Here is a 27947-nt window from a genome sequence, read left to right on the forward strand (position 1 = left end):
AAATGATGCCCACCTTAAACGTCTTCATTGTGACGTCACCAGATCCAAATCAATCTAAACTTTTTATTAATTAATATGATTTTTGTATTTTTTGTATGTTATTTAGTTTATTTTATTATATAAGAAAGTTATTTGTTTAAATTTCATAATTAGTATAAAAAACTAATCAATAATTTAAATGTTAAGGTAATAGCTACAGGTGTTGTTTATTATAACCTTAAATTAAAATTTGTAATTTTAGGTATTCTCTTCTTGTGCAATTAAAAATTAATGTTCAAACTATGTTGTATTAACAGCCATTGGCTTAAATATATCATTTTTTAATAGTCCCAAGGCGAGCAAGAAACTTTGATTTACGAAATGTAATGAAGCTATTACAGCAAAGTTTGTTCATTACATTTTCTTACTGGCAATTTTAATGCCAGTAAGATTAGATGCCTGACGCATCTACATCATTGTTAATGATTTCAGAACCAGTATTAGATGAATATGATGTGAACAATTTATTAAAATCCAGTATAGTGTGTCATACTGATGATATTAATGTGATTATCAATTGAAAAGAAAGAGGGATATGTGAGCTGTGTGTTAAACTATTGCAAGGCAAGCTCCTATCTACATCATTGTCAATGATTTGAGAACTGTTATTATAGGAAAATGATATTATGAATGATTTATTGAAATCCAGTATAGTTTGTCATAGTTATGATATCAATGTGATTGCCAAAATTATAAATTGAAATGAAAGAAGGATATGAGATTTAACAGAAAAATGTGATGTTCTGGTTCTTGCATATAAAGATGATAATGAGATAAACAACATTCCAAGAAAATAATATTCCACATACATATAGCAAAACAAATAAAAAAAAAATCCATAACAAACGGATTGTGAAATGAGAATAACATAGGTGATTCATTTTTAGATATCTCAGTTAATAATGTTATCTATGTTTATGGAATTATTTTTAATTATCCCATATCAGGTAAATTATTTACATTATTCTATTTATTTATATTTTGTAATAGTATTAATATAAGTTTATTTAAATTCTATTACATATAGGTAATGCTTAAAACTTTGATTTCAAAAATTGCTACTTTATTAATTTTATTATAATTAATTATCAAAATGGACGCTGTTGGTTTTGAGATGTTTACATGTCTGTCCAATTGTGGACTGTTAAATTTTAGTTTTTAGATAGATATGGGTTTTACATAGGGTCTCTATATACAGTGTTCATAAAAGTTTTTAGGGTTTTAACACATTTGCGTCTTTGAATTTCTGTTTATAACTCTGATCTTACAATCTATAAAGGAATGTTAGGTAAGGTTAGTTCTGTTTACAAACATTAATTATAGCGTGAAGTTTTCTTTAGTAATTAGTAATGCCAATCATAGCGTGAAGTTTTCTTTTGAAATGCCAATTAAACCGTGAAGGAATGTTAGGTAAGGTTAGTTTTGTTTATAAACATTAATTATAGCGTGAAGTTTTCTTTAGTAATTAGTAATGCCAATCATAGCGTGAAGTTTTCTTTTGAACTATCAATTAAACCGTGAAGGAATGTTAAGTAAGGTTAGTTTTGTTTACAAACATTAATTATAGCGCGAAGGTTTCTTTTGAAATGCCAATTAAACCGTGAAGGAATGTTAGGTAAGGTTAGTTCTGTTTACAAACATTAATTATAGCGTGAAGTTTTCTTTAGTAATTAGTAATGCCAATCATAGCGTGAAGTTTTCTTTTGAAATGCCAATTAAACCGTGAAGGAATGTTACGTAAGGTTAGTTTTGTTTACAAACATTAATTATAGCGTGAAGTTTTCTTTAGTAATTAGTAATGCCAATCATAGCGTGAAGTTTTCTTTTGAACTGTCAATTAAACCGTGAAGGAATGTTACCTTAGGTTACTTCTGTTTACAAACATTAATTAATGTTTGTACATACGTTCACAGGCGGTGCTGAAGATATTCCAGACATGTTTCAGACACATTTGTAGCGAAATGTTTCAAATGAAATGTTTCTGCTGCATATTTTAATGATATTTCATAAATATTTCTACTGAAATGTATTTGATACATATCTTTAGATACGTTTCGTAAAAATCGTATCTGTCACGTATATGAAACGTAGTTCTAAGATGTTTCATTTAATTCACTGTACGTTAAAATTGAAATGTTTCACAGAGGTTTCTTGTTTACTGGGTAATATGTTTTTATATCTCATCTACCAGAAGTAGACTACAAACACATTATTATAAATGGAATGGTATAGTTTTTGTTATACATTCTGATATATCTGTCTCTAGAATACTAGGTTACTAGGATGAATATTCTGAAATTTCATACATCTAAAATTGTTGTGTAGCAATTTCAACCGGAATGTTATTATATAAGTCTATAGTATAAGTCTGTACTGGCTCTATATGACTATGGTTAGACCTATGATCACATAAAGAGCAGTAACCTGGTATAGGAAAGCCCGACAGACTTCAGTTATCAGTAAACTTTCACGAATTTAATGAGTAGCTGGATGGGCAATCTCTGGTGCGATAAACACAACTCCAACTCTAACAATGGATTTTCTGCTTGGCCTTTCTTCTTTGCATTTGCATATAGAGACAGTGGCTAGAACTACCATTTACAGGTTTAAGCAATATTCTCAAAACTGCTCCGACATGTTCTACCAATGGGCTACCAAGACACTATAACCACTGATATGGTTATGCCGTCAGATTTGACGGAATCACTACCAATGATTAATGCTCGATACCAGATTGTACTGAACGGCAGTCTTGGATCGAAAACGAAAATTTCTGGTTCTGGCATATATTTGCATGTTCACAGATGGATCAAAAACGCCGGAAGGGGTTGGGCAGGATTATACTGCCAGACAGTTCGGATTAAGCAAACTTATAGCCTGGGTACGTACTGTACTGTATTCTAGGCGGAAGTATTTGCTATTCACGTGGGTGCTAAAATCTTTCTTGAGAGAGAGTTGAAGAACATGACAGTACAATTTTTCTCAGACAGGCAAGCTTCTCTCCAGTGAATGCAGGCCGTAAAAACGGTGTCGGCTCTGGTTAATGACTAAAAGAACTTTAAACACACTGAGTTGTAATAACTGAGATCTCTGATCTGGGTCCCAGGTCACTCTGAGGTTGCTGGCAATGAAGTGGCAGATGAGCTAGCACAAGAGGACAGCGCTAAAGTGTTTGGGGCCAGAGCGAGCAGTGGGTGGATGTCCAAACATAGGATTGGGCTGAAGGGCGACTTTGCCTACTGTGGAACAGTTCTCCTGGAATGAGACACGCTAAGTTGTTTATTAACATCGCCACTGTTCAACCCGGGAATATTTTGGGACGAGGAGACGGTTGAGTATATTTTATGCCACTGCCCTGATGTTAATCGTATCAGATTCGCGATTTTTGGGTCGTACTTTATCTCTCCAAAGGATCTGAATGACTTTTCATCAAGCAAGACATTAAGGTTCGTTAAGAACATTGCACTGCACGGTGAAATTTAATAATGTTATCTATTGAGGTGCAATAGATATAATTTATGTAATGTAATAGGATAAGTCTGAATCATGATAGACATCTAGATATAAAAGACAATCAAATTGCACAATAGAAGTGGTACTTTTAAAGACCCATGTTTACCCTGATGTGGATGGAGTTCTTATTGTTAATGAGAATGTTAAAAATTCATCAATTTTGTTTTATTTAGTATAAAAAAGAAGTCATGTGAGTTTAGTTCATCATTTAGAACATTTTATTTATTAGATAATTCCACAAACTACGTCACACGTGGAATACATTGAATACACATATAATTTTATTGACAATAAGATACAGATCAAATAAAAATTGAAAAAAAAGTAAGAATATAATTAAATGTACAGTCTTATTACATATTTTTCGATTGTATATCAATGTGGACCTTATAATTTATATGAATATCATTTAAAAACTTATTTTTCTGCTAAGATTCACCAAAAAAATAAAAGTGAAATAAGTCGTTTTGTGCTTGAAAAATAAGCGTACCTCTTGTTTTCTTTTTTATATATTTTTTGTGTGATATACAATTAAATATTTTTTGATGAGGCTACAGAAATGAGTAATTAATTAATGTTTACCAATAAAATCATTATTAAAAATATATATGGCACTTATTCTGATAGTTTTGTTAGTTTACGATCGTTTATTATTATTTTTTTTAATATTATTAGGAAGAATCATATTAACGAGAAAGACACGAGTGAGACTACGCGCAACTATAATATAAATATATAAGTACGTACAATAATCATAAATATACACTATCAAAGTGTAAGCGAGAAACGGCGTGAAATAAATTTGAAGAAACAAAAAGATTCTTCTCCATATCGATTTTTTTTTTGGTCCAGACACTAGATTTCTTTTTTGTTAAATAGAAAGAGAAACTACTATAATAGAAAAGTAAAAACATACAAAAAGTGATACCCATCAATAGAGTTTTGTATCATATTTATAGTATCTATTATATTACTTTCTTGGTACATTTTTTTGATCTTCTATAAAACCTAAAATGCGAATTAAAACTTAAAATTTTCACTTTTTTTTAATGAAAATGTTGTATTTAAATATTTAAAATGATTTTAAAAAGAATCGTCTTGTTAAAAATGTTAAAATACAACATCCTCTGTATTTCTAGATATGTATAAAAATGGTTTTAAAAATCACAATTTGTCTTCTTACTTCTTGTACGTTTTAAGAAGAAAAAACCTATAGGAGTGGGTATAAGTACATTTTTCTTGTTCTTTTTTTTTTGATTTTCATGAATTTTCCATCAAATCACAATTGAACACCGAAAATTATTAAGTTTCCCATAAGTCTTAATTAAAAAAACAGACAATTTTTTTTCTATATACACAATTTTATCGTAGAGTAAGTTTTCTTTTTAAACACAGAGGTGTTTTCGAAACATTCCTCGTTTTCTAAAATTACGATATGTAACCCGACGCGATGTTAAAACGTCTAAAATAAATGTATGTTTAAAGGAGACGAATTATAAAAAAAATGTATCTACGAAACGATCGTAGCAAGCTCTCTCTCTCTGTGTGGGGGGAATTAATAAAGGATTTTTTTTTATGTGGGTTTAGTTATGTATCTTTAGGGAGGCACGTAAGGCGGAGGTTTTCTATATGTGGGCGTTGGTTTTGGTCTTAACTGCCTTCCGTTTTCTTGTACCCTAGCTACTGGTGGTGGTGGTTGATACGGCTCAGAATCGTCCGTTAATTTTAAAGAACCACTCTTGCTGTATTCGGGTGGGGCCAATGGAGGTTTTTCATCCTTAAATATTATAGGAGTCTTCGTCCCTGATTCTGGTTTATCTTCCAATTCCTCTTGAAATATTACTGGGATACCTTTATTCCCATATGTAGCTCTACCTAAATTAAACACAAAGTTAGCTAATTTTGATTTTACTTCAACATTGATTCTTACCTTCATCATCAACATTCATTTTACCACTTCGTCTCCTTCGATATAAAATACAAGCAAACACCCCAGCTAATAATAACATAGCGGTAATAATAATAGCTGGAACAATGAAGGTGACTAAATACTCGTCTTGATACGAGTTAGAAGAAGATCCTCCTTCATCTACTGGAGGTGGTGGGGTAGTATCTAATTTAGGTACTTGTATGGATTGTCGTTTACACGCTCCCAAATCTTCCAACTGTATTGATTTAACCGGAAAATCGTCATCCATAATATACTGAACTCTCGAAGCGATCGTTCGGTCGGTATTCACTAACATAGAACCGAGTCTTTTGATTTCATCTCTTGGACACTGATCTAAACGAAGCGAAGTGTTGTACCAACTAATAATGGTTGAACCTCTACTAATTGATTTTAATTGGATGTGATCGGTGGTTTTATCTTCGAATAATTCCTGAAGTTTTTCGACGAATTTTCGTTTAACGCCTGCGCTATGTACGAATTTTTCGTATTCGGTTACAAGAGACATTCGAAATTCGACGTTGTAATGATATCTTGGAGCGGGATGTACTACAACTACTAAGCTATCACTAGCGGATAATCCCCCGCTATCTTTACAAATCAGTTGATATTCGCGTGATCCGGTGTCATTAATCATTGGAATACCATAAAACTCTTTATTTTTATCGTCGAACTGTAACCAATTATCGAATGGAAGCGGTTGACGATCGGATGTTAAAAGCTTCATACGTAAATTACGTGGATCTGTATCTTCAGGATCATAAAATGTATCCTAAAAAAGTAATAAATAACATTTATGAGTTAAGTTTTAATGACCCATAAAGAAATAAAGTCTTACATCTGGAACTTTAAACACTAATAATTTTCCAACGGTAGCGTTGATATGATCTACTGGATTTCTTAAAACTGGGGAGAAATTTGTTGGAGGTGTCATTGGAGCTGGAGGTGGTTGTTTTGGTTCGCATACTCCTAGTCCTTTATATGCAACCTTTTTAACTTTAAGTGCAGGCGAAAGAGCTGTAATTAATTCGTGCGTTGGATCACCATCGTGATTTATTGTCAAAACCTAAAATAAAAAAACAATATATAATGAAAACATGTGAAATTAGGAAGAAAATTAACATCGTTGTATTTATCAGAACCAGAGGAATTCATGTAATTAAAAAGTTTCAAGTCATTTTGGAATTCTATACCTTGAGGAATTTACTGAGGTTGTTATAAAATCAGTTCTGATGTAATGTATGAAAATGTAAAATAGGTTGAATTTATGACTGGAAAGATAATAGAAAGATTACACACAACAAAAGGAAGTGGGGCTTCAAAATTAAGTGATTATTGATATTAAAGTGGTGTCCATTTCCGCTTATTCATAAATGGCTTTAATCTGAAGTTAATACTTTATATAGAAAGTCTATAGTGTCATGAGCAGGGTGACGGCATGTATCGATGCACAAACTTTAAATATCATGTAATAGAAGAAGTGGCGTTGAACCTATTGGTCCTATAGGAGATGGTTTCGAGATTCAACATCAAGATGTAGAATGGGTGCAAAAGAAAGAAGAAGTAGAAGAAAAGATTAAGAAAATTCATATTGCACTGCCAGATAAATAATGCACTAATTCAGACAATTCGAAGATTAAGGGTGCAGTTGAACTAGTAAATTGCCTTAATCCATTTTGATAATAGGCCCATCGATTCCATGAGAGTTTACCAAGAGTATAGGGTGTCCCAATTTCGATGTCCGCATAGATTATCTCCGAAACTAAAAGAGATAGAAAAAAAGTAGCTTACATGTCATGATTTCGTTTTTCGACAAAATTTTGCGAAAACGACAATCGCGAATATCTCACTTATTATCAAAGATGGAGTATTATAAATAAAATATTATATGGGTAACTTTTTACGAAGAATTCAGTGGCGTAGGTAGAATTTTTCTCCCATCTTTTATTTTCGAGATTTTAGACGTAACTTTATTCTTTTAAATGGCAACCATAGTTGGCTATGACTTAAAATAATTTGTTATTTTTATTCTAATAACAAATATATATAGTTTGTTTGGTATATTTCTTATAGTTATTGAATAATTAATAAAAATTTTTTCTATCTCTTTTAGTTTCGGAGATAGCCTATGCGGACAACGAAATTGGAACATCCTGTACATTACATAATTAATATACAGGTGTCTCACGTAAATGGTTCGTTAGAACTTTTTTAGGTTCTACTATTCGTACAGTTTTGAAATTTTGGCAGCATGGATTGTTCATTCGGAACTTTCGATCTAAAATATTTTCAAAATGGCTGCCACTTCCGGTCTACCGGAAGTAGACCATAACTTCGTTATTTTAAATGAAATGCTATAATTTTTATTACACCTTTTAATTGTACGTACAAAAATATGTTGACTTTTATAAAAGTTATTGGTACCTAGCGTCTTTCGTTTTGGAGTTATTTTGATTTTAAGTTCTTTTTGTCAAATTTCACCAGTCTCTTTAAAACCCCATATCTCTGCCAACGTTCATTCAAAAAAGCTCTAAATTGGCACGATCACTCTTTAGATGCTATCAAATAGATTGTTATTTGTTGTATCAGAGGATCTTATACAGGTGGTCAAAAATGGTATTACCGTTTCTCCATATTCAACCGCAAGAAAGTCGGAAATTTTAAATGGAACCCCCATATTTTATTAGCCTACCAGAAAGGGAATTTAATTCTCTGCAATTTATCTATAAACATTCGTATACCTATTTATTTTAGTTTCTCTCATATTGGAAAATTTATCAAAACATGCAGGTAATGCAGGAAACCGTTTGTATTTTTATTAGAAGGCCATGACATTTTGACAGTTTTTCGTTTAATTTATTTCTATTATTATTTCTACTATTAGCTACGATTGATAATCTTTTAGTTTACTAGCTTTTACTTACCAACAATAATAAACAGAAGATCAAATAAATGAAACAATTAAAGCAAAAAATTAATGGCAAAAATTAGATTTGGATAAAAATATAAATTTATAACATAAATTTGTTATTAAATTGAATTTCGAAATGCAATAAAATACGATAAAATATTTATTAAGAAAATCTTTATCCTTTTTTTGAAATTTTACCTTGCGATGAGCGTTAGGTTTGTTAGGCATCTCTCATTAAGTGTTCGACACGTCCTGTCCAAAAGTTTATTACATTCGCCATCAATACAAAATAACTTTCAAATATCGGCGTTGTAACTAATGTAACTAATGACAACAATAATACAAACATGGACCAAAAACTATCAAAATTCCATAGCTTTCTAATAAAAAAAACCTGCATTTCGTGCATGTTTTAATACATTTTAATGTTTATAGATCATTTCTAGAGAATTCTGATGTGCTAAAAAAATATGGGGCGTTTCATTTAAAATTTTTGAGTTTTTCGCCATTGAAAATGGAGAAACAGTAACTCAATTTTTGACCATCCTGTATAAGATACAGCATAAATGACAATCTATTTGACAGCATCAGAAGAGTAATTGTGCCAATGTAGATCTTTTTTGAATCAACGTTGGCTGTGAAATGGAGTTTTAAAGAGCATGGTGAAATAAAAACTATAGCATTTTATTTAAAATAACGAAGTTATGGTCTAGTTCCGGTAGACCGGAAGTGGCGGCCATCTTAAAAATATTTTAGATCGAAAGTTCCCAATGAACAACCCATGCTACCAAAGTTTCAAATCTCTATGAATAGTGGAACCTGAGAAAGTTCTAACGAACCAGTTATGTGTAACACCCTGTATTTTTAATTAATAAAAAATAAAAATCTTACCTTAAAAATACTATCCAATTCCTTTTTAGGACAAATATGTTTTGGCAATGAGTCATTAGTCCAAGTAAAAACTGCTGGTACACTATGGTGGTCTACATTCCTAACAGTTATATCATTTAAATTCGGAAGACGATAAATTTCCTTTAATGAATTAAGTATTCGTAGCGGCCACTCTATTTGGTATGGAAACTGATACTTCTTTTCCAGTTGTACGTAAAGCGAGAACTCATGGTTTACCGCTCTTCTAGATTTGTGGTGTTGAACCGATATTTCTAAATGATCTGAAACTGAGGCACCTTCAGAATCCGTCGCTCTAATCGTGTACGTCCATCTAGAGACATTATCTTCCATAGGCCTAACGAAAATAAAAATTTGATCGAATTATATTTACGATTTACCGATTTTAATGTTTACTTACAATCCGTAAATTTCCCTCGCTTCCTGTCTGAATTGACACCACGAGTATTTATCGACAGGTCTTCCTTCGGCATCTAAAAATTCCAATTTCAAATTCGTTCCGTCTTCTAAATCGGAGAATGTATCTTCAGGAATAGTAAAATTAAAAGCTTTCCCGGCCGTTGCAGCAACACGATTTAATCGGTTTTGAAGAGTCGGTGGGAAATTCCGCACTTCATAAATAATAGTTTCCGTTGTAACGCGACTAGTCGGTTTTTGCGTTGTTGTAATATGTCTAAGCGTTGTTTGTTTAACAACAGTTTCTTCCTGAGTATCATTCGTTTCTTCGGTTGATGGACCTAGTTGAGTCGTGGATTCAACAACTTCAGATAATGTTGTGTTTATATTTGCGCTTTCTGTTGTTGTAGAAAGTTTTAGTAGTGTTTCTGTTGTTGAAGTGATAGGTGTTGTTTGAGATTCTGTTGAGTTTGTTGTTAATAAAATTGGAGGTAAAATAGTCGTGGATGTGGTTGTTGTGGTTGTAGTTGATGGTGGTAATGTGGTTGTTGTAGTTGATGATGTGGTTGTTGACGTGGTGGTTGTTGGACTTGTAATAATTTCTTTTTCGATTTCAGTGGTAGATGTAACTTCGTTATCTATATAACTTGTAACTTCTATTTTTGTTTTGTCATCGTCTTCTTCATCTATTATTGTTGTGGATTTTTTTGGTAAAACACTAACAGTGGTTTCACTCATTGTTTCAGTAATTTTCTCATTCATTGTTGTGGACTCACTTGCTGGTGTATATTCCAAATTATCTTCATCAACTTTGGTTATTTTTTTATTGGATGAATCAAGTTTGGGTTTGTTCACTGGAATTATCGTTTCACTTTCGATGTCATCATCTTCATCATCTATATCATAATCGTAATTGTCAAAATCGTCTTTTTCAGTAGTTGTAAACACATTAGTCTCTCTACTGGTTTGAATACTAACAGTTGTTTTCTTTTCAGAAATAGGACTCATAGATTCGCCGTGATGATGACGATGAGGATGAACTTCCGTAATTTCTTCCGTAACTGTTGAAGCACCTGTTGAAGTTGATGAAGTGGTTGTTGTAGTTGTTGAAGGAGTTGTTGTAGTTAACTTTTCCGTTGTTGTTGTGCGTGGGGTTGTTGTACCGACAGGGAAAGAAAGAACAGGCGTTTCTAAGTCATCGTTGTTATCCAAGTATTCTTCGTAATCGTAATTTTCGTATACATAATCATCTTCACCGTCACCATCACCACTATTTGTTAAATCATCTCCGCTTCCGTTTTCGATTTGTCTTTTTGACCTATAATCAGATTTTTCTTTAAGTAATTCCCAACCAGTAACTGGTAATCCTAAAACTTCTTCAACCGTTCCATCAACACATTGCGGCTTTAAGCTATGAATAATTTTTGTTGTTTTGTTCCACAATCTCCCATTACATCCGACGACGACTTTAATAATTGTCGATGCCTTCAAATTGCGTGATTTTACATTTCCTGGTCCAATCATAAAAACGTTTGCGTTTTCATTTGATTCGAGCGATGATTTTATTTTAAAGGCACTATCTGGCAACCCGAGAAATTTTGCAATGTTCATAACGGAAGTAACTCTTTGTTTAGGATTGATCGTTTTCAATTCTTTGGCGATTTTTATTTTAAGCACCGTTAAATCATCGGACGTCGAACATTCTTCGTAATTTTCACCATCGTGTACAATCAAAATAAACTCGTACGTAACGATGTCATTCTTTTTGTAAGCTTTGACGACCACGTGATGTTCCCCAATATCTTCTTCCGTTGGAACACCCCAAAAAACACCTGCCGATTTACCAAATAGTAACCATGATGGTAAAGATTGATAACCATCTAATTTTGCCTAAAAAAATCAAGATAATTTTAATAATTCATTGAAAATTCTTTTGTACAAACCTTTAATTTTATAGTTTCTTCTTTAAAAACGTCTACAGGTATTTGGTAATGGAATACACGTCCAACGACGGCGGTTGTAGTTGGAAGGAACTTCTTGTTTAAATTTTGTACGGGAATCGGCGTTCCTATCTCGTCGGAAAGATCGAAGGCGAAGTCTTCGTCAATGGCACCGGAAGAAGTCAGCACCAGAAGGAGCAGCGTTAATGCGTATGCAGGAGGCATCTCGGTTATCAATCATGTGCACATCATCTGAAAGTAAATATGAAATCCCTCGGTCATCAGTAATTCCTTTCTTTTCGTTATTCCATTCCAAACCGCAAACGTTGAATACCGTATCTGTGTTATTGCAGATGTGGCTCCTCTTTAAGTGGAATGACTAATAGCGAAAACACGTACGGGTTTATTAAAAGTTTATTAAAAGCAGCGATATGGATTCAATAAACTCAAATAAGAAATTTAATTCTTTTTACTTTTTAACTTTTAGATAGTTAATTGGAGTAAGAATTTATTACATCACCACTCCATCATCATCATCATCATCATCATTATGACTCGTTGACACGTTCCCTTTTTTATCTATACTTCGTCCACACGCTCTAATTCCGCGCAAACAACAAACATTAAAGGACTAATTGTCGCGTAAACTCGCCTGTATTATTCTGAATTTCATCACGCCTACATGGGCTTTGGGTGCGTCGTATTGTTTTCGGGGGCTTGGTACCCATTGCGTTACAAGCGGAAGCTGCAATTGAACTCATCAATAACTATTTTACACAATGGCTGTTACCGGGAAAATGGGGTTAAAATAAATTTTCAGCGATATTGGGATTTAAAATTAACAACATACGGTAATTATTGAAATTGAATTAATGTAAGACTATTTTTAGTATTATGTCTTTGTGGTAAACATGATAACTCAAAAACGCTATTAGTTGCGTTTACTTATTACAGTTATTACATTGAAGTCGTAGATCTGTATCTGATTTTAGGCAAAATCCATCAACGTTTAGTGGCACTTAACCCGAACACATGTCGAACCTTCTTCTACCATAAACGCAGTTGGTGATTGTGTAATAGTTATATCATCAGTTTACTTAACCTAATCTTTTAAAACATTTAAAATCTCAATTCTTATCATTTACTAGTTAGAACTAAGTTTATGGATCCATGAATTGTGTTTCTTTATTTATTTGATATTCTTTTCCTATATCTTAATTACGAATGAATTGCTGCAAACATAAAGAAATAAACTTATTGTTCATTATAATTAGCGATTTTTTGATATTCAGGTTAAGATGCTGTAGTGGTTGATGTTAACCGAGTCTGGATTTACATTATACTCTGCTAATTGTTATGCCAAATGATATGATAAACTTTCTCCTCTAACATAACTTCTAATCACAATTTTTTGATTGAGTCATTCATTTTGTTGTAATTGAACAAAGCTTTGAAAGCAATTTTAGGTTCTTAGGGCAGTTAAACACCAACAAAATAACATGTATATCTGCCAGACCTCTTTTACAAGTCTCTTTACTACGTTTTCACCTAGATTCTTCTACCTTTGTAAGTTAATTATAAGTCAAAATATATAGTACTGTGATAAGTATCTCAAAACTTTGACTTTATCTTCGGTGATATACTATATAGCCGAAATGAGCACCTTCCTTTTGAAGTGTGCTTCCAGATCTTATTCGTGTTTTTAATTGCAGGGATTCCCTCTGTATGCTTACTGCTGCTTCTACATATTCTAAGTTTCATAATGTTGGCTCTTAACCTTGAATGAGTAAACTTCCTGTTCAAAGTTGGAGTGCAAGGATAAGATGGTCAAAATTCTAGATGGTCAAGCGTTTTATATTGCCCGGAAATTCAGCTGCTGAATAATTTTAGCAGCAGATAATTTAGCAATTTTTTGAACTATATTAGGTGAGATATAAAGTAGGTATTAGTGACTTTACCAGACTCAAAGTTGTTTCTAGGCATGGAAGCGCAGGTATTGGTTATTTTACCACTTTCATTATCGATTATAAACATATAATACCCTACACTCTACATTTTTCATTATATCAACGAGATATAGTGAAGCATATACATATGTAGGTATTATTTGTTCCACCAAATTTGAAGTGTATTATGGACATAGGTCGCAAAAGTCGTAATGTGTAGAATAATTACAGATAGAAACTGAATTTGCTTTGCGAACGACGTACTATAGTTGTAATATTTTACAATCTCTATATCTAGAAGATATAAAATATTAGTTATTCTATGAACTACATAGTTGATTATAGATATGGAGTTAAAGGCAATATGGATCAATGTGTATTAGCAATATCAAGAAATAGAAAAGGCTTGTTAGAGTGTGTCAAAATGGTATTACTCGATAAGATACACCTTCAGGTTATTTGATAAGAGCATTTAATACCACCAAAATACACACTTACAGGAAATTCGAAGATTTTAGAAAATGGGATATACTGATTGGTGTCAATCAAAACGGATCTGCTCTATTAAAAACATATGTATGATACTTCACCAAGATGAGAGAAGTAAAAAAAATGATTTTGACATTTTTAAAGTATTTCTAACATATTCAAAATAGAAATAACTTCTTGGTGATTGTCAAACTATTTGCAATCAATTAGAAACATCGTCATGTTACTTAACAAGGATTCAATTACATATTCTTAAGGTCTATTCTAGGTTTTTAAGTGCACTTGATTCCTCTCAAAAATTTCTGTTTATGCTGAGTTCTGGTATCTAACTAATCCTATGATTTTTGGCAGCTATATTTGAATTCTACAATCCATCAAGTATATATTTAAGATCTTGAGAATTGATTTCTCTTTCGCTTAAGAACTCATTTACATAAAAATTATAGATTTCGTAGCTACAGTTGATGGATTCATTGCATCTCTTATAGAATGCAATCATAAAGCTTGACCAACCATTTCATTGGATATAATTCGTTGATATGATTGCAGAATTCATACTTATGGCTTATGGCTACTTACTAAAAAAATTAAAACGGTTTTATTATTTATCAAAATCTATAAAAGTTGAGTGTAGGCCACTCCAGATAATTTTAAATAGAACTAATTTATTTTAATCATAAATACCAGTTAACTCTGAAACAAATTTTTATTGAAATGGGACAACTTTCAATTATTCTTTAATAGAAATGATTAAATCATGAGACATTTAATTTGCAACAGGGAATTCAGACTTAAAAGATTTAATATTAGTTCCTACAGAAATCCATATTCTAATATATACTATAAATTGATTTATTTTTGTTAAATTTATTGGAAGAAATATTATTAATTGACTACTTTGTACTACCAGTTCCTATCAACTAATTATCGTTTAATAAATAAAAGATATTGTCGGGTTTTTGAGAAGATACGCGCTTCATGTCAATATAAACAACCGTGACCTTTGTTAGGCTTGTATCTTTAAGTTAAGACATCCAAGAGAGAAACAACGAAAGACCGTGTTCCTTAGAGAAAGCTTTATCTCTATCTATCCATAAAGAAAGCACGTATTCGTCTTTCCAGAGACGTTTTTTTCTCGAGTTATTGTTCTTCGGTTCGCGTTTGTCGCCTCTCTTTGTGTGAATTTGTCGGCACGATCCTCGAAGAAGTAGGTGGTAGTAGAGAAGTTTCATCGCAGCCAGGACAAATTTAGGTCGAGAATTCATTCGTTCGTATATGGATAAAGTGAGAGAAGGGACGAAGAGGGGCCACTGTCAAAAGGTGTAATCTGTGCTTTAATATCTGCAGCTGGCAGGTCGATTATTAAAATATTTGGCCCCCTCGATTCTCGAATGTTGCCCTTTTGAAGCGAACGGGGCTTATTTTCTTTTCTTTTCGTTAGCATTTTCGGACGGAGTTCTCGTCACCGAAATGACTCGATGTCTTAAAATTTATCTCAACGTTTTATCGTTTTGGTTTGTTTGTGAGGTCAATACCGATTTCTACCTAATAAAACAATTTTTAAAGAAACGATAACAAAAACTACCTAACAATCTTGGAGGAGTTTTATAGAGATAAATTGAAAGTTTAGGTTCTTTTTTGTTGTGGAAGGTACATTTTTAAGTTTGTAACAAAGTGTTCCAACTTTAGTCAACTTGAAAGTGTTCTCACCGCACTGTGTCGTAAATGTATTGATTTAGAGAGTAGACGTTTCGTTTATAAGCCGTAGACAAGTCGATTATTAATTCAAGTACGAAATTGAACAACTGTTCCTCATATCAATTCCTTAAAATGTCTATAAAATCTATTACTATATAAGTTATTTTTTCTTATTAAGATAGAAAAGATTATTTCCTTTTAAACACTTAACACTTTTAAAGTGTTTTCTTTACAGGCTCCACCGGGATGTGTTAAAGTAGAACGAGATTTTGCATCAATATGTAAACAAGTTCACACATTGTATATTTCTTCGAACCTACTAAACATTTTCTTGGCATATACAAAAAATGTTAAAAGTTACTTTCACCCTTTTTTTAAAAATGTTAAGGAAGATATAAGAGGGTTTTACACGTTCAAATGATTTATGTAAAGTGTCTGAACGGTCTTGTTTACGTAGGCAAATTGTGGACATTTAAACTGAAGCACGAAACTTATACAAGATAAAAAGTTTTGAAACTTCATAAATTTGTTTTATGTTTTGAATGAGGTTTTAGCTTTTTCTTGGGTAATTTATGAACTGTTTTAAATGATAAATTTAAATTTTGTAATGTTTTAAAATTGGATTAGATGCAAAATTTGGTTGTAATGATATCTCATTATTAATAAATCATCACCAGATGCCCCAAACTTTTTGAAATATGTAAAGAATTCTACTCCGCTTTCTTTATTATTAACTCCACTTCCAGTTTCTCTTTTATGGTGTAATTGCGCATCCTTTCCTTTTTCGGTTATACTCTTTTTATCTTCATTAATTTTATTTTATATATAACCAAATGGTTATATTTTCTCGAAATATTCATATACTAAATTTTATAAAACTAATTAACTATATTATAATTTAATGATTATATTTTTAGCTCGTTTTTAATCAATCTCGCGATTTAATATTTTTAAATTATCTTTCATGCCGTTTTTGGTTAATTATATTTTAATTTGATACGGATATCTTAATTAAAAAAAAAATATCTTCATCCAGCAGTAATTAAATTGCGTCAGCTTTGCCCATGTCTCGATTACTAAAATCATACGTTTAGGAATGAAATTGAATATCAAACTTGATTAGAAATATAAAAAATGTCATCCATCTTCGTCTTTATAGTGTTATAAGCGTTGCCGTCATAACTGATTGGACGTAATTATAGGGCGTATAAGAATCGATACATAGTGAGAATATCTAGATGCACACCCACGGCACAAACGCGTCCCAGATGTTGAAATTTCTCTATATCCATTTTATGCAATTGCCTCCATTAGGAGAAATATCGTACGGCACCGCACACAGTTTAATCTGATGGATAGAGAACGCGGGCCAATTGAGCCATTTGGTTGATTTTCATTGGGTTGTGTCTCACACATCGACAATAACGTCTACGTCACGTTGATATACCAGCAGCAGTTTATATGCCCTGGTTGTGTGAACTTTTTGATGAGGTCGCGGGGTGCATGAAGTTCTTGACCCTAAACTATAAATAAATAACTTACTCTCGCTCGTCGACTCATTCCATAGTAGTCAACGTGTCTCTATCTCTTTCTGTATTTTCTCGTTGTGTACGTTTGTATTTCGGGAGAATTTGTTATTTGATTCACGTAAACCGTGAAGTTTGCAGAACATCAAATATTTAAACTCCAGACTTTACTTGTTTATATCCAGTGGCTGGAAATTTTATTCTGGTTTTATAATAAACATTGAAATGTAATATTAAAATTTTTTATTTTTTTAGTAATTTGTTTAATCGAAAATACATTATAATAAAACGTTCGAAAAATCGGATTTTCAGTCGACCATATTATAAAGCAAAATATAACTTACAGTAAATATCATGAATCTTGCTAGAGATGATAACTTTAATATGCTCTAAATACCTTAAGTGCTAGACAATATCTTACAAGATTAGACCACTTTCTCGGATCACAACTTTCAAAACGTGTTAAAACGTGTAAAATATAAATCATGGATTATTTTAGATTATACAACGTTTAAATAAAAATGTTGTACAAAGAGAATTTTGGATAAAATTTATGTATGATATGACTTAGAATTTGTATGGAGTGTAAACTAAGGTGTGGACAATTTTGAGAAATCCAAAACCGTGCCAATAGAAAGTTGGCAAAAGTGTTTTAAAGAACTTTATTCAGCCGAAGAACTAGCTGCTATTAGAGAATATATGACCGATGCTTTCGCCATAATCTCTAAAGAAGATGTTGAAGCTAAACTTACAAAATTAAAGTACAAAAAGTCTTGTGGAAGTGATAACATAAACAACGAGTTGTAGGGATGGCACAAGTTGGTATAGAAATTGACAGAAATGTTTAACAAAATTCCCCATTATTCAAAAGTACCAGAAGGAATGGCATAACAGCATTACAATTAGAATATTAAACAAAGACATGAACGCGTCCAGAGAATTATAACGTAAATCTCAATCTTAAACACTTCCATGAAATTATTCATCAATACTCGCAAAAGAAAATCTAGAGAGCCTAATGTAGCTGAAGAACAACAAGGTTTCAGAAAAGGTCGATCTGTAACCGACGTAGTATTCATTATCAATCAGATAAATGAACAGTCCATTAAGTTTGACAAACCTGCATTCATCTGCTTTGTAGATCTTACCAAGCTTTTGACACTATTCGTCTGGTGGACATCATAAATATCTTAAAAGAAAAGAATGTGCCTGCTAACTTAATAAAGATAATACATGAGTTGAATACGAAAACACAACTAAAGTAAGAATAAGGAATGAAACAACAGATAATTTTGGCACAATGGGAGCAATTAAAGAGGGAGACATTCTTAGCCCGTTTCTGAGTACTTGATGGGCACCAATCGAGTTAGCATGGTATGTTATGCAGATGATGCAGCAATACTTGGATGATTCTTCGACTTGGAACAGAAGATGACCTACAACGACAACTGTATCACTTCTCTCAAGTAAGTCACAATCTCAACATAGCTATTTTTGTTGATAAGACCGATAATAAGTCAATTGAACATGTCATGGAATTTAACTGTTTAGACATAGACATATCTAGCACCCATGGTCCAGTGAAAGACTTGAGGAAATTGTATATACGTTATGAGTGGCCGAGATGAAGATGTTGAGATCAATGCAACAGAAGAGACAATGACATAATCACGTGGGACATATGAACAACAATTGACATCCAAAAATTGTGCTTGTAATTAACCCCTCCGGCTCAAGATCACATGGCAGTCTCAAAACAAATAAAATTTCTATTTATAAATTAAATAACTATATTTGCCATCATGAATCTGTCTTCAACCTTTCGTGAGGAGTGGTAAGCACATGAGTCACAACCGATTGAAATATCCGGAATCCTAGAAATCAGTCTAAAAACAACAAAATTGTACACCATGTGGTCCAGTGTTTAAAACGTGATCTGTTACTGTACATAAACAGGGGAGTTTTGCAAAACCAGTCCATTAGCAGTGATAATGTAGTTTCGAAAGATTATCGTGTACGAACCTCAAAAATTCAGGGTAGTAGCAGGTTTTAAATCACGAGAATAAAGATGAGAATGAGCTAGATCACATGGTGATGATGGATAGAAGCAGAAAGTGAGAATGAACCGTTAATATCAACAAGAATATTTTAAAAACCTAAAGAAAATCTATTCTCATATTTCTAGCAGTCTCATTATTGATTGGAGAATGCCAAGTGATTCATTCAATCTGGCTAAAAAGCACTCAACTCCAATCCAAATTTTCAATAAAATTCTCTTATTATTTATATCTACATACGATAGAATATCTACTTATAATAATAAATATAAATATCTAATTATTTACATCTATATCTAGTGTGTCCATAAAGCAGGAAATGTCGATAAAAAGAATATTAAATCAGTGGGTACAAATAATTTATGTAAATCTAATACGTCACATTTCATTTGATTGATAATTTTTGTGCCACTCGGTATACACAGACACGAATAAATATCAAATAACCACAATAAAGTGTCTAAACCTTTCACTGCGGTCAATAAGTCTGTATGTATATGAAAATACTCCAAATGGAATACCTCGACCGTTATATTCGATATGATTCAATTAGAAGGTTTACACTTGAACGCTTAGTCAGCTTTACTTCGAATTTCAACTCTTCAAAACAAAGAAAGTGTTTAAAAATCGATTTATAATCAGGAAACATAATCTGAATGAATAACAAAAAAATATTGTTTTAAAACCTATTTACTTGCTTATTTAAGATATTATTGTAGAAGTTATATATTGATTATTTATTTATTGTAAATGAATGAAGATAATTTTTCATTCTATTGTGCCTAATCGTTAAGTTATATTTAAAACACATAACCAGTTTAAAGCTCCCCATCAAGGGAAATAGATTAGATATCTTTGGACCGTTGATTGATATTGCACGCTGGTTGTGTCTGTTTATTCTGTCAATTACGCCATAAACGTTTTCATCGCCCAGACCGCAACGATAGGAATGATTTTCATGTTGCACAGCTAATCAAAGAAACTAGGTTAAATAAATAGACAAAAGTCGAGTTATGTATTCGAAGAACTAGATCACGAATCAATATCGTTTGTTATTGTGATAAGAAAACTACAATATAAGTTATTATAATTAATTAAAATTTATTATTTTATTATTAAACAAAACTTTATACACCACTAAAATTTTATTATATTTTCTGATTTATAATTTTTTTATACTGTTTTCCTTTAATGTGTCCAATTTAGTACCATCAAATTTAAAAGTTTCTGTAAGTTCAGAAAATTGACTTTCAGACATCGTTTTGTGTTCTTTTCGTTCGTGCGTAGCCAATTTTGATAATTTATTATGAAATTCTCGCCACTTTTGGTTTTGCATCCGCTCTAAATGGCAAAATTCCCGACTTACTTCCATTCGGATTTTAAAAAATTCATCCGAAATATCATCCTTGAATTTTTTTATAATTTCTTTATTAGTGTTAATAATCTCTTGTTTAAGAGCTTTTAAAGAGTTCTCTTCGATAAGTTGATAAAAAGGAGCTCCACTACCTTCTCCTATTCGCATCGTTTCGCTTCTAGGCTCATTGATATCGGGAATTAATTTACTTTCTACCGCTGATAAGTCATCATCCTTTCTAGATAAAAATGTGTCGCTATTAATGAAATCTCCGAATTTAAAAATACTTGTTAAAGATTGATTTGCAATCTTGTTTTCTGGATAAATTGGTTCAGAAAATTTCGGTTCTGATACGCATTTTCGTGTATTGAAAGAAATATGTTTTACAGGTGAATTTTTTTGTGAATCAAACGAATGTTTTATTATCGATGGTTGTCTTTTATCGAAACACAAAATTCTTCCTTCCGATGTTCCAACAAGAACGTCTTCATTCGGCGCATAATATGCTACAGATGTCAAATCGATACCAATATTAACGGTGTTTACAGTTGTTTGACTACGCAGATCGTAAAATAAAACTCTTTGATCTGAACTAACAGATATTAATAAATCTTCTGTAGCCATACAAACATCAGCGACATCCCTTTCGTGATTTTGACATTGAAATTTTATAGCTGCAGTGTTAACATCCCATCCGGCCAATATCCCTTCTTTACTTCCAGCTAGTAAATAAGAATCCGAAGTCGGGTGGAACATCATAGTTGATACAGATTTACTGAGCGGTACGCTTAGGCACGTGTTTACGATTCCGTTGCTGTCGTAAAAGTAAATTTTACCATTTCTACAAGCGGCCGCCAACAAAGTATCATCGTAGGTGTAATCTAAAAGAACGACGGGTTCAGGAAGACACACGTAGTTTTTGACGGGGCATTGATCGTAAATATCGTAGGCTATAATTTGTCCGGTTACCAGGCCGATCGTTAAATAGTTCTCAACGGTGTTGGGAAAAATGCCGGATTCTATGCCCCCGTTTAAGCCTTTTAAATTGTCCGCCCAGAAGATATCGCCGTTCGCTTCGTCGTTATTATCGCATTCCTTTAGTAAAATGGGGTTGTGACCGGACGGCACTGCGAGCAGGTTACTTCCGGAGTGAGACCAAGACAGACCCTTGAAGGTCACTCCGTTAATCGACGACACTCCACCAACTAAAACCCCATCAGGCCATTCGTGTATTTTTACTTCTTTACCACAAGAAGCTAACATTTTAATACTCTTCTTTTTACTTAACTAAAATTTTGTTAATAAAAATACTAATTTTAATGGATACTTAAAATTGACACTTTTTTTGACATCTCATATAAGGGACTTATTTCAATATCAACAGGGTTTCTAAGTTGTCAGTGAACCACCCAAAATTATTTAAAAACATTAAAATGTGAAATTTATGTTTTGATTCTGTTCTATTGATATGCCATATAATATAAGTTGTAAAGAAAGAAGAAATTGGGAAGAAAACGAAATCGTTTAATTAGATTCACATTTTTGACAACAAAAGTATTGTTTGATGACTATAAAAATTAGAACAGTTATTTCGGTTTACTGGATATTACATTATTAGTGTAACAACGCCCATCAATTAAAAAAAAAATGAATAAGGATACATATTTCTTGGTAACTTATGTAAAATGAAAGGACTTTGTTGTGTGTAGTAAAAATCTATTCGACCTAACCTCATTAAAAGTTCTCTCGGTGCAAAATGTTTTTGTGCTCAAAGCAAGATCATTAGAATTATTAGTGTTTATATGCAACATACCGTAAAAAAGTAGTCCAAGTGCCAATCAGCAAATTTCCTAAAACCAGCAAATAAACTAAATTGTCAAAGTTCATAGAAAAGAGTGCTACAGTGATACAATAAAGTCTACATACAGCCCGGAAAATGATAATATCTCAGCTCCCGAAATGTAATTCAATGAAATTTTTTATCAAAACATGTAAGACCTTCATATTATTTCCATATTATACATAAAAACTATATAAGTAAGTTATTATTAATCAAAGGGAACACAAAACATAATCATATCTTTAACTCAAAAAAGTCTACATACAGTCCTAAAAACATCTCTATCAGTGTCCGTTATTGCTCAATAAAAATATACAACTATCTAGCGCTGAATAACAAATAAAACTAGACTAACACTAGACTTAGAACTAAAAAGTGCGTCTCTTAAAACGCCTAAACCTGAATGTTTCTACTTTTAGGTGTAATGTTAGTTCTAGAAACAGTGGTAAGAAGCGTAGTTGGCATAAGATATCATTATGTTGCATATTTTTATTGAACTAAAACTAGAACTAACACTAGATCTAGAACTAGAAAGTATCTAGTTCTATGGTTAGTTCTAGTTTTACACTAGCACTATTACTAGAACTAACACAAGACCTAGAACTAGAATAATTCGCCTTTAGCCGTCTTGAGAAACGTGCGGCTAAACCCGAATGTTTCTCGTTCTAGGTCTAGTGTTAATTCTAGTTTTACACTATCACTGGAACTAACACAAGACCTAGAACTAGAATAATTCGGCTTTAGCCGTCTTGAGAAACGTGCGGCTAAACCCGAATGTTTCTCGTTCTAGGTCTAGTGTTAATTCTAGTTTTACACTATCACTGGAACTAACACAAGACCTAGAACTAGAATAATTCGGCTTTAGCCGTCTTGAGAAACGTGCGGCTAAACCCGAATGTTTCTCGTTCTAGGTCTAGTGTTAATTCTAGTTTTACACTATCACTGGAACTAACACAAGACCTAGAACTAGAATAATTCGGGTTTACCCGCCTTGAAAGACGTGCGGCTAAGCCCGAATGCTTCTAGTTCTAGGTCTAATGTTAGTTCTAGAGACAGTGGTAAGTAGCGCTAGTTTGCATAAGATATCACTATGTTGTATATTTTTGTTGAACTAAAACTAGAACTAACACTAGACCTAGAACTAGAAAGTATCTAGTTTTAGTTTTACACTAGCACTATTACTAGAACTAACACAAGACCTAGAATTAGAATAATTCGGGTTTAGCAGTCTTGAGAGACTAGCCACACGTCTCTCGGATGTTTCTAGTTCTAGATCTAGTGTTAGTTCTAGTTTTGCACTATCACTAGAACTAACACAAGACCTAGAACTAGAATCATTCGGGTTTAGCCGTCTTGAGAGATGTGCGACCAAATCTACTGCTGTAGCCTTCATTTCGTAGCACAAGTGGAACTGTTTCGACTTTGTATTAAAATAATATAGACTTCTAATATCCTTCGTTTAAAAAATTCATTGAATTACGTTTCAGGAGCTGAGATATTATCATGTTTTGGGGTGTATGTAGACTTTATTGTATCACTGTATATGTACATAATTGCACATAAGCAATGAACCATTTGACATATTGCAATTTCCTCATATGTCACATTCTGAGAAATTCAATTAGCAACTAAAGTGAAACATAAACGCAAAAATAGAAACCATATAATGGAATATAAATATTTTCATGGCGTTTATGTAAAATGATGTGATCACAAAAGGTCAAAGGAAATCTTTCGAGTTTGTTTTGTTGCAGATATACAACATTGAGCGTTTTGCATTGACATTTTTAAGTTATTTCTCCTAGAAATCAGTGTTGCTTAATACCAACTGAAATTTTGTAACGATTGTCTAAAAATAGACAAATGGTAGTAAATAAAATTTGAAAATTTCTTTTTATTTTATATCGAATACTCTTTTATCATGAGTTAGGAAAAAAGTACCCGATTTTCAAGGTGACTTTCCACTTTGTATTCTTGTTTTATTTGAAAAGACATGTGTTGAATGTCCCAGCGCTACATCGCTTCACTAAAAATGCTGTACGTGTCAAGACCCTAATAAATCGATTTACAAACTGAGGGTTCAATTATTTTAAAATAGAGTGCAATGAATAAAGTTAACATGAAGATGTAGTCATTTCAATCTCGTCTTGTAAACTATCAAAAGCCACATTAATGTTTTCTTTAAATTATTAATGAGAGATATGTAGATTCTCAAAATTATTTGATAGTAACGGTTGTTTGTAGTTACATATATCTTTAGATAGTACATCGTGATAGGAAATGATACAGAAATCATACAAACTTGGTCCGTATCCATGTAAATCGAAACGGTACGATCCTATTTTGCATAATCTATGAATGTAAAGTCCCGATAACGTACGTGTTACATTCTGTCCTGTGATATTATGATAAACGTGACGTGTTGAACTCATGTATACTTCTTCGAAAAATATCATTGTGTCGATATTTATGTATGTTTCGTATCATCGGTGAACCTTATGTTTCTATTTTTGGTAGGCACCTCATCAGCACATTACTTGCATTTAAACGACTTGTTTATTTAAAACAAGAATAATTTTAGTATTTGTTTATATCTTGGATTATTCTAAAATCCGCATTTGCTTAGTTTTACTAGACATTCGTTTAACCATTTTAAGAAGAATGAGTGTAGGAGATTTCCATAAATCTTTGTCAAGAAAATCGAGCGGTCTTTAGCATGTAGGATGAAGAATACGTAATGATTGAGAACTTGAGAACAACCAAAAGAGAACTTTCTCTTATTTCTGAAGTGATCACATCCAATTATATTCTCTAAAACGGTTATTGATAAATTGAATAGATGTAAGTTTTGTCATGCTAATTATAATTTATTGTTTTGTTACAATTTGTAGATTATTTATGAGAATAGAAAGAAAGCGTTAACTTTTTTTAACACTGCATTCACTGTTGAAGTTGAAACCAATAAAAAGTTAGAACCATAAACAAAGAAACACTAAATAAGTACTTAAAAGGGTGTTAATGATTTAAATTTAATTGTTGGAAATGATTAAATCCTGTAGTAAACAAATGATTTTTGTAAAAATCGCTATAATAATAAACAAAGTTATTTAATTTATTTTCATTGTGGTATAAATAACGTCAATAAAGAAAACTAAAATGAATGGGATTTATATTAAAGGTTATAAGTTATCAAAACGTTAAAAATAATTACTTCAAAACATTTAAACCGTGTACACTTTCAAAAATGAGATTTATTTGTTTTCAGCAAAATATATTTCGCGAGTGAAATCAGCACTTAACAATTTCAACAGAGATTGTCACCAATCCAGAGGCAAATTAAAAATGTTTGCGGCATTGCGCAAGAGAGTACTTTTGTAATCAAAATTCACCAGCCGCCGTTATTTGTTTATAACAATGATTTGTTTATTTCGCCGAAACGATAACGAGAATGAAACAACCAACGAATCAATTATGAGAAAAAGAAAAAAATCTTTAGCGCCGCAACTTCTTTCTAATCCTTATCTTGACACACTGAAATCGTTTTTTATATCGCTTCAAGTATAAAGTAAACCAAGAAGAATCTGTGAAAGCAGACGCAGTCGTAAGCATTAAGAAAAATCCGAGAGTTTCAAGTTTTAGTTTCAAGTTTCACATACTAACTCTCGAAGAAGAAGAAGAACGGTAGGAAAATAAAAGAATCTTTCTCCCGTCTTCTCCAGAGAAGAAATTGATGTTGGTTGTCGCTAAGTGATGACAACGATTTCGATCAATGAAATCGATCTATTTAAAAATTACGATTAAAACTGAATGGAAAAGCAATAAAAAAATGTATTATTAATTTGTTGACAGTGGTAATAAAAATAAAATATCTTCGGATGACGATAACAACAACAGTAATAATGGAGGAAACGCACGTACGAGGAAAGGTGTTTCCTGTAAACGACAGGAAATGCGACGAGTCGGGTTTGTTTTGAAGTTTGACAAAGGTAAAAGATTCTGTTGGTGGTAAACCCTTTCGAACCCGGGGGCGTTAGTCTCGACAGACGAGGGGAATACGATCGCAGATGTGTTCAGGCAAAGAAAAATGAGATCAAAAGCCGTTTCTGAACACATGCTGTGACCGGCCGTTAAAAATTATCGACTACAACAGCAACGAGGACGTTTCGCATTTGCGAAATGCACGTTTTAAAAGCAACGAAAGCTACTCGTTGTAAATCGACTGTGTGATTGGTCTTTTAATTTAAGTATCAATTTAAAACGTTTATTTATAGCGAATGCAAAAATTGATTAATGAATGTAGTGGTTATTCAAAAATTAATTTAATTTTATCTTTTTAATAATCTCTTCTACGCATTTTAAAAAAGACTTAGAGAATATTTTTTATGTAATATTTAAAGAGTTTTAGTCGTTAAAATGTACCAAGGGATTAAATTCTTCGCCAACTTTTAAGTAATTAAAAGTTAGGCTCTGGTTATAAACGATTTTTAAAAGCATCTCGCTACACGTTTTAATCAAAATTAAGTACCTAAGTATTGAATTTATTAATATTTTATAACCTTAATAAATACCTTTTTTGTGAATTTATATTTAAATTCGTTGTTTTTCGCTAAAATTTTACAAAACAATACCGTGTTTTGTTCTGTATTCAGAATATTAAGTATTTATACATTCAAAATTGTTAAAATGTCTGGTTTACAATGTTATTTACCGCCGTTTTCAATGCAGAAAATTGTTTTCATTAACGAATTGCGTTCAACTGAATAAAAGAATTATTATAAATGATATGTATCAAAAGTGTTAACAAATTAATAATTACAGAGGTAGCTGAATCAATATCCACATAAAATTGGTAATATTTCCATTTAGGCGATGTTTACACCATTAGATTCAAAATTAATAATCTTTTATCAGTAAAATCAATATATGGAACCAAGCACAAAAGAGATATTCAAATAAATTGGGCCATTCAAAATTGCAAAGCCCTGAAGAAGAAAAGAAGACCTTTTTATTTTCCAGACACTCAGTATTCCTATGTATATCACTTTATTGTTTGCCTACACTTCAGCAACATTACGAATTTATTCAATTTAATAAATTTACTAGTTTACGGAGTTTACTTATTTATCTTTGAAATACTTCAATCTTAAGTCCTTTAAAGTGCAATAGTCATACACTATGTGTTTTAATTAATCTTATGTTGTAAACGTGCTGGTGTACTTCATAATATTCAGTTACTTATATGTATATTAAAAGTTCTTGCAACTTTGGCTCATAAATCCATAAATTGTTGGTGGCTGCTTAGATTAATATGCGAAGTTAACGAATTTAAACTACGAACCTTAACAATCTATTCAGGTCGCAATATGGTTGACAATTTTTGA

General features: G+C 32.1%; 1 protein-coding gene and 1 long non-coding RNA gene across 3 annotated transcripts in view; one reads left to right on the plus strand and one right to left on the minus strand.

Annotated features, from left to right (window-relative positions):
• Positions 1 to 222: 222 nt before the first annotated feature.
• LOC139430673 (uncharacterized) lies at positions 223 to 27678 on the plus strand. Of its 2 annotated transcripts, XR_011641059.1 has the most exons (3): positions 223 to 986; positions 13369 to 13582; positions 13636 to 17823. It is a non-coding gene; the product is annotated as an uncharacterized lncRNA (long non-coding RNA). The 2 variants fall into 2 exon arrangements; XR_011641060.1 differs by lacking the exons at positions 13369 to 13582; positions 13636 to 17823 and adding an exon at positions 25832 to 27678.
• Positions 3744 to 27947, minus strand: part of LOC111423848 (uncharacterized) — a 31719-nt gene continuing 7515 nt past the window's right edge. Inside the window, exons 2-7 of the mRNA XM_023057230.2 lie at positions 11660 to 11908; positions 9721 to 11606; positions 9303 to 9657; positions 6339 to 6566; positions 5483 to 6272; positions 3744 to 5427 (exon numbers count right to left, since the gene is read on the minus strand). Coding sequence (XP_022912998.2) covers positions 5150 to 5427; positions 5483 to 6272; positions 6339 to 6566; positions 9303 to 9657; positions 9721 to 11606; positions 11660 to 11881 — 3759 coding nt within the window. The 5' untranslated portion in view covers positions 11882 to 11908 and the 3' untranslated portion in view covers positions 3744 to 5149. The remainder of the gene's footprint in view (positions 5428 to 5482; positions 6273 to 6338; positions 6567 to 9302; positions 9658 to 9720; positions 11607 to 11659; positions 11909 to 27947) is intronic.

Source organism: Onthophagus taurus, chromosome 7, assembly GCF_036711975.1.
Source record: "Onthophagus taurus isolate NC chromosome 7, IU_Otau_3.0, whole genome shotgun sequence".
NCBI classification, from domain to species: Eukaryota; Metazoa; Arthropoda; class Insecta; order Coleoptera; family Scarabaeidae; genus Onthophagus; species Onthophagus taurus.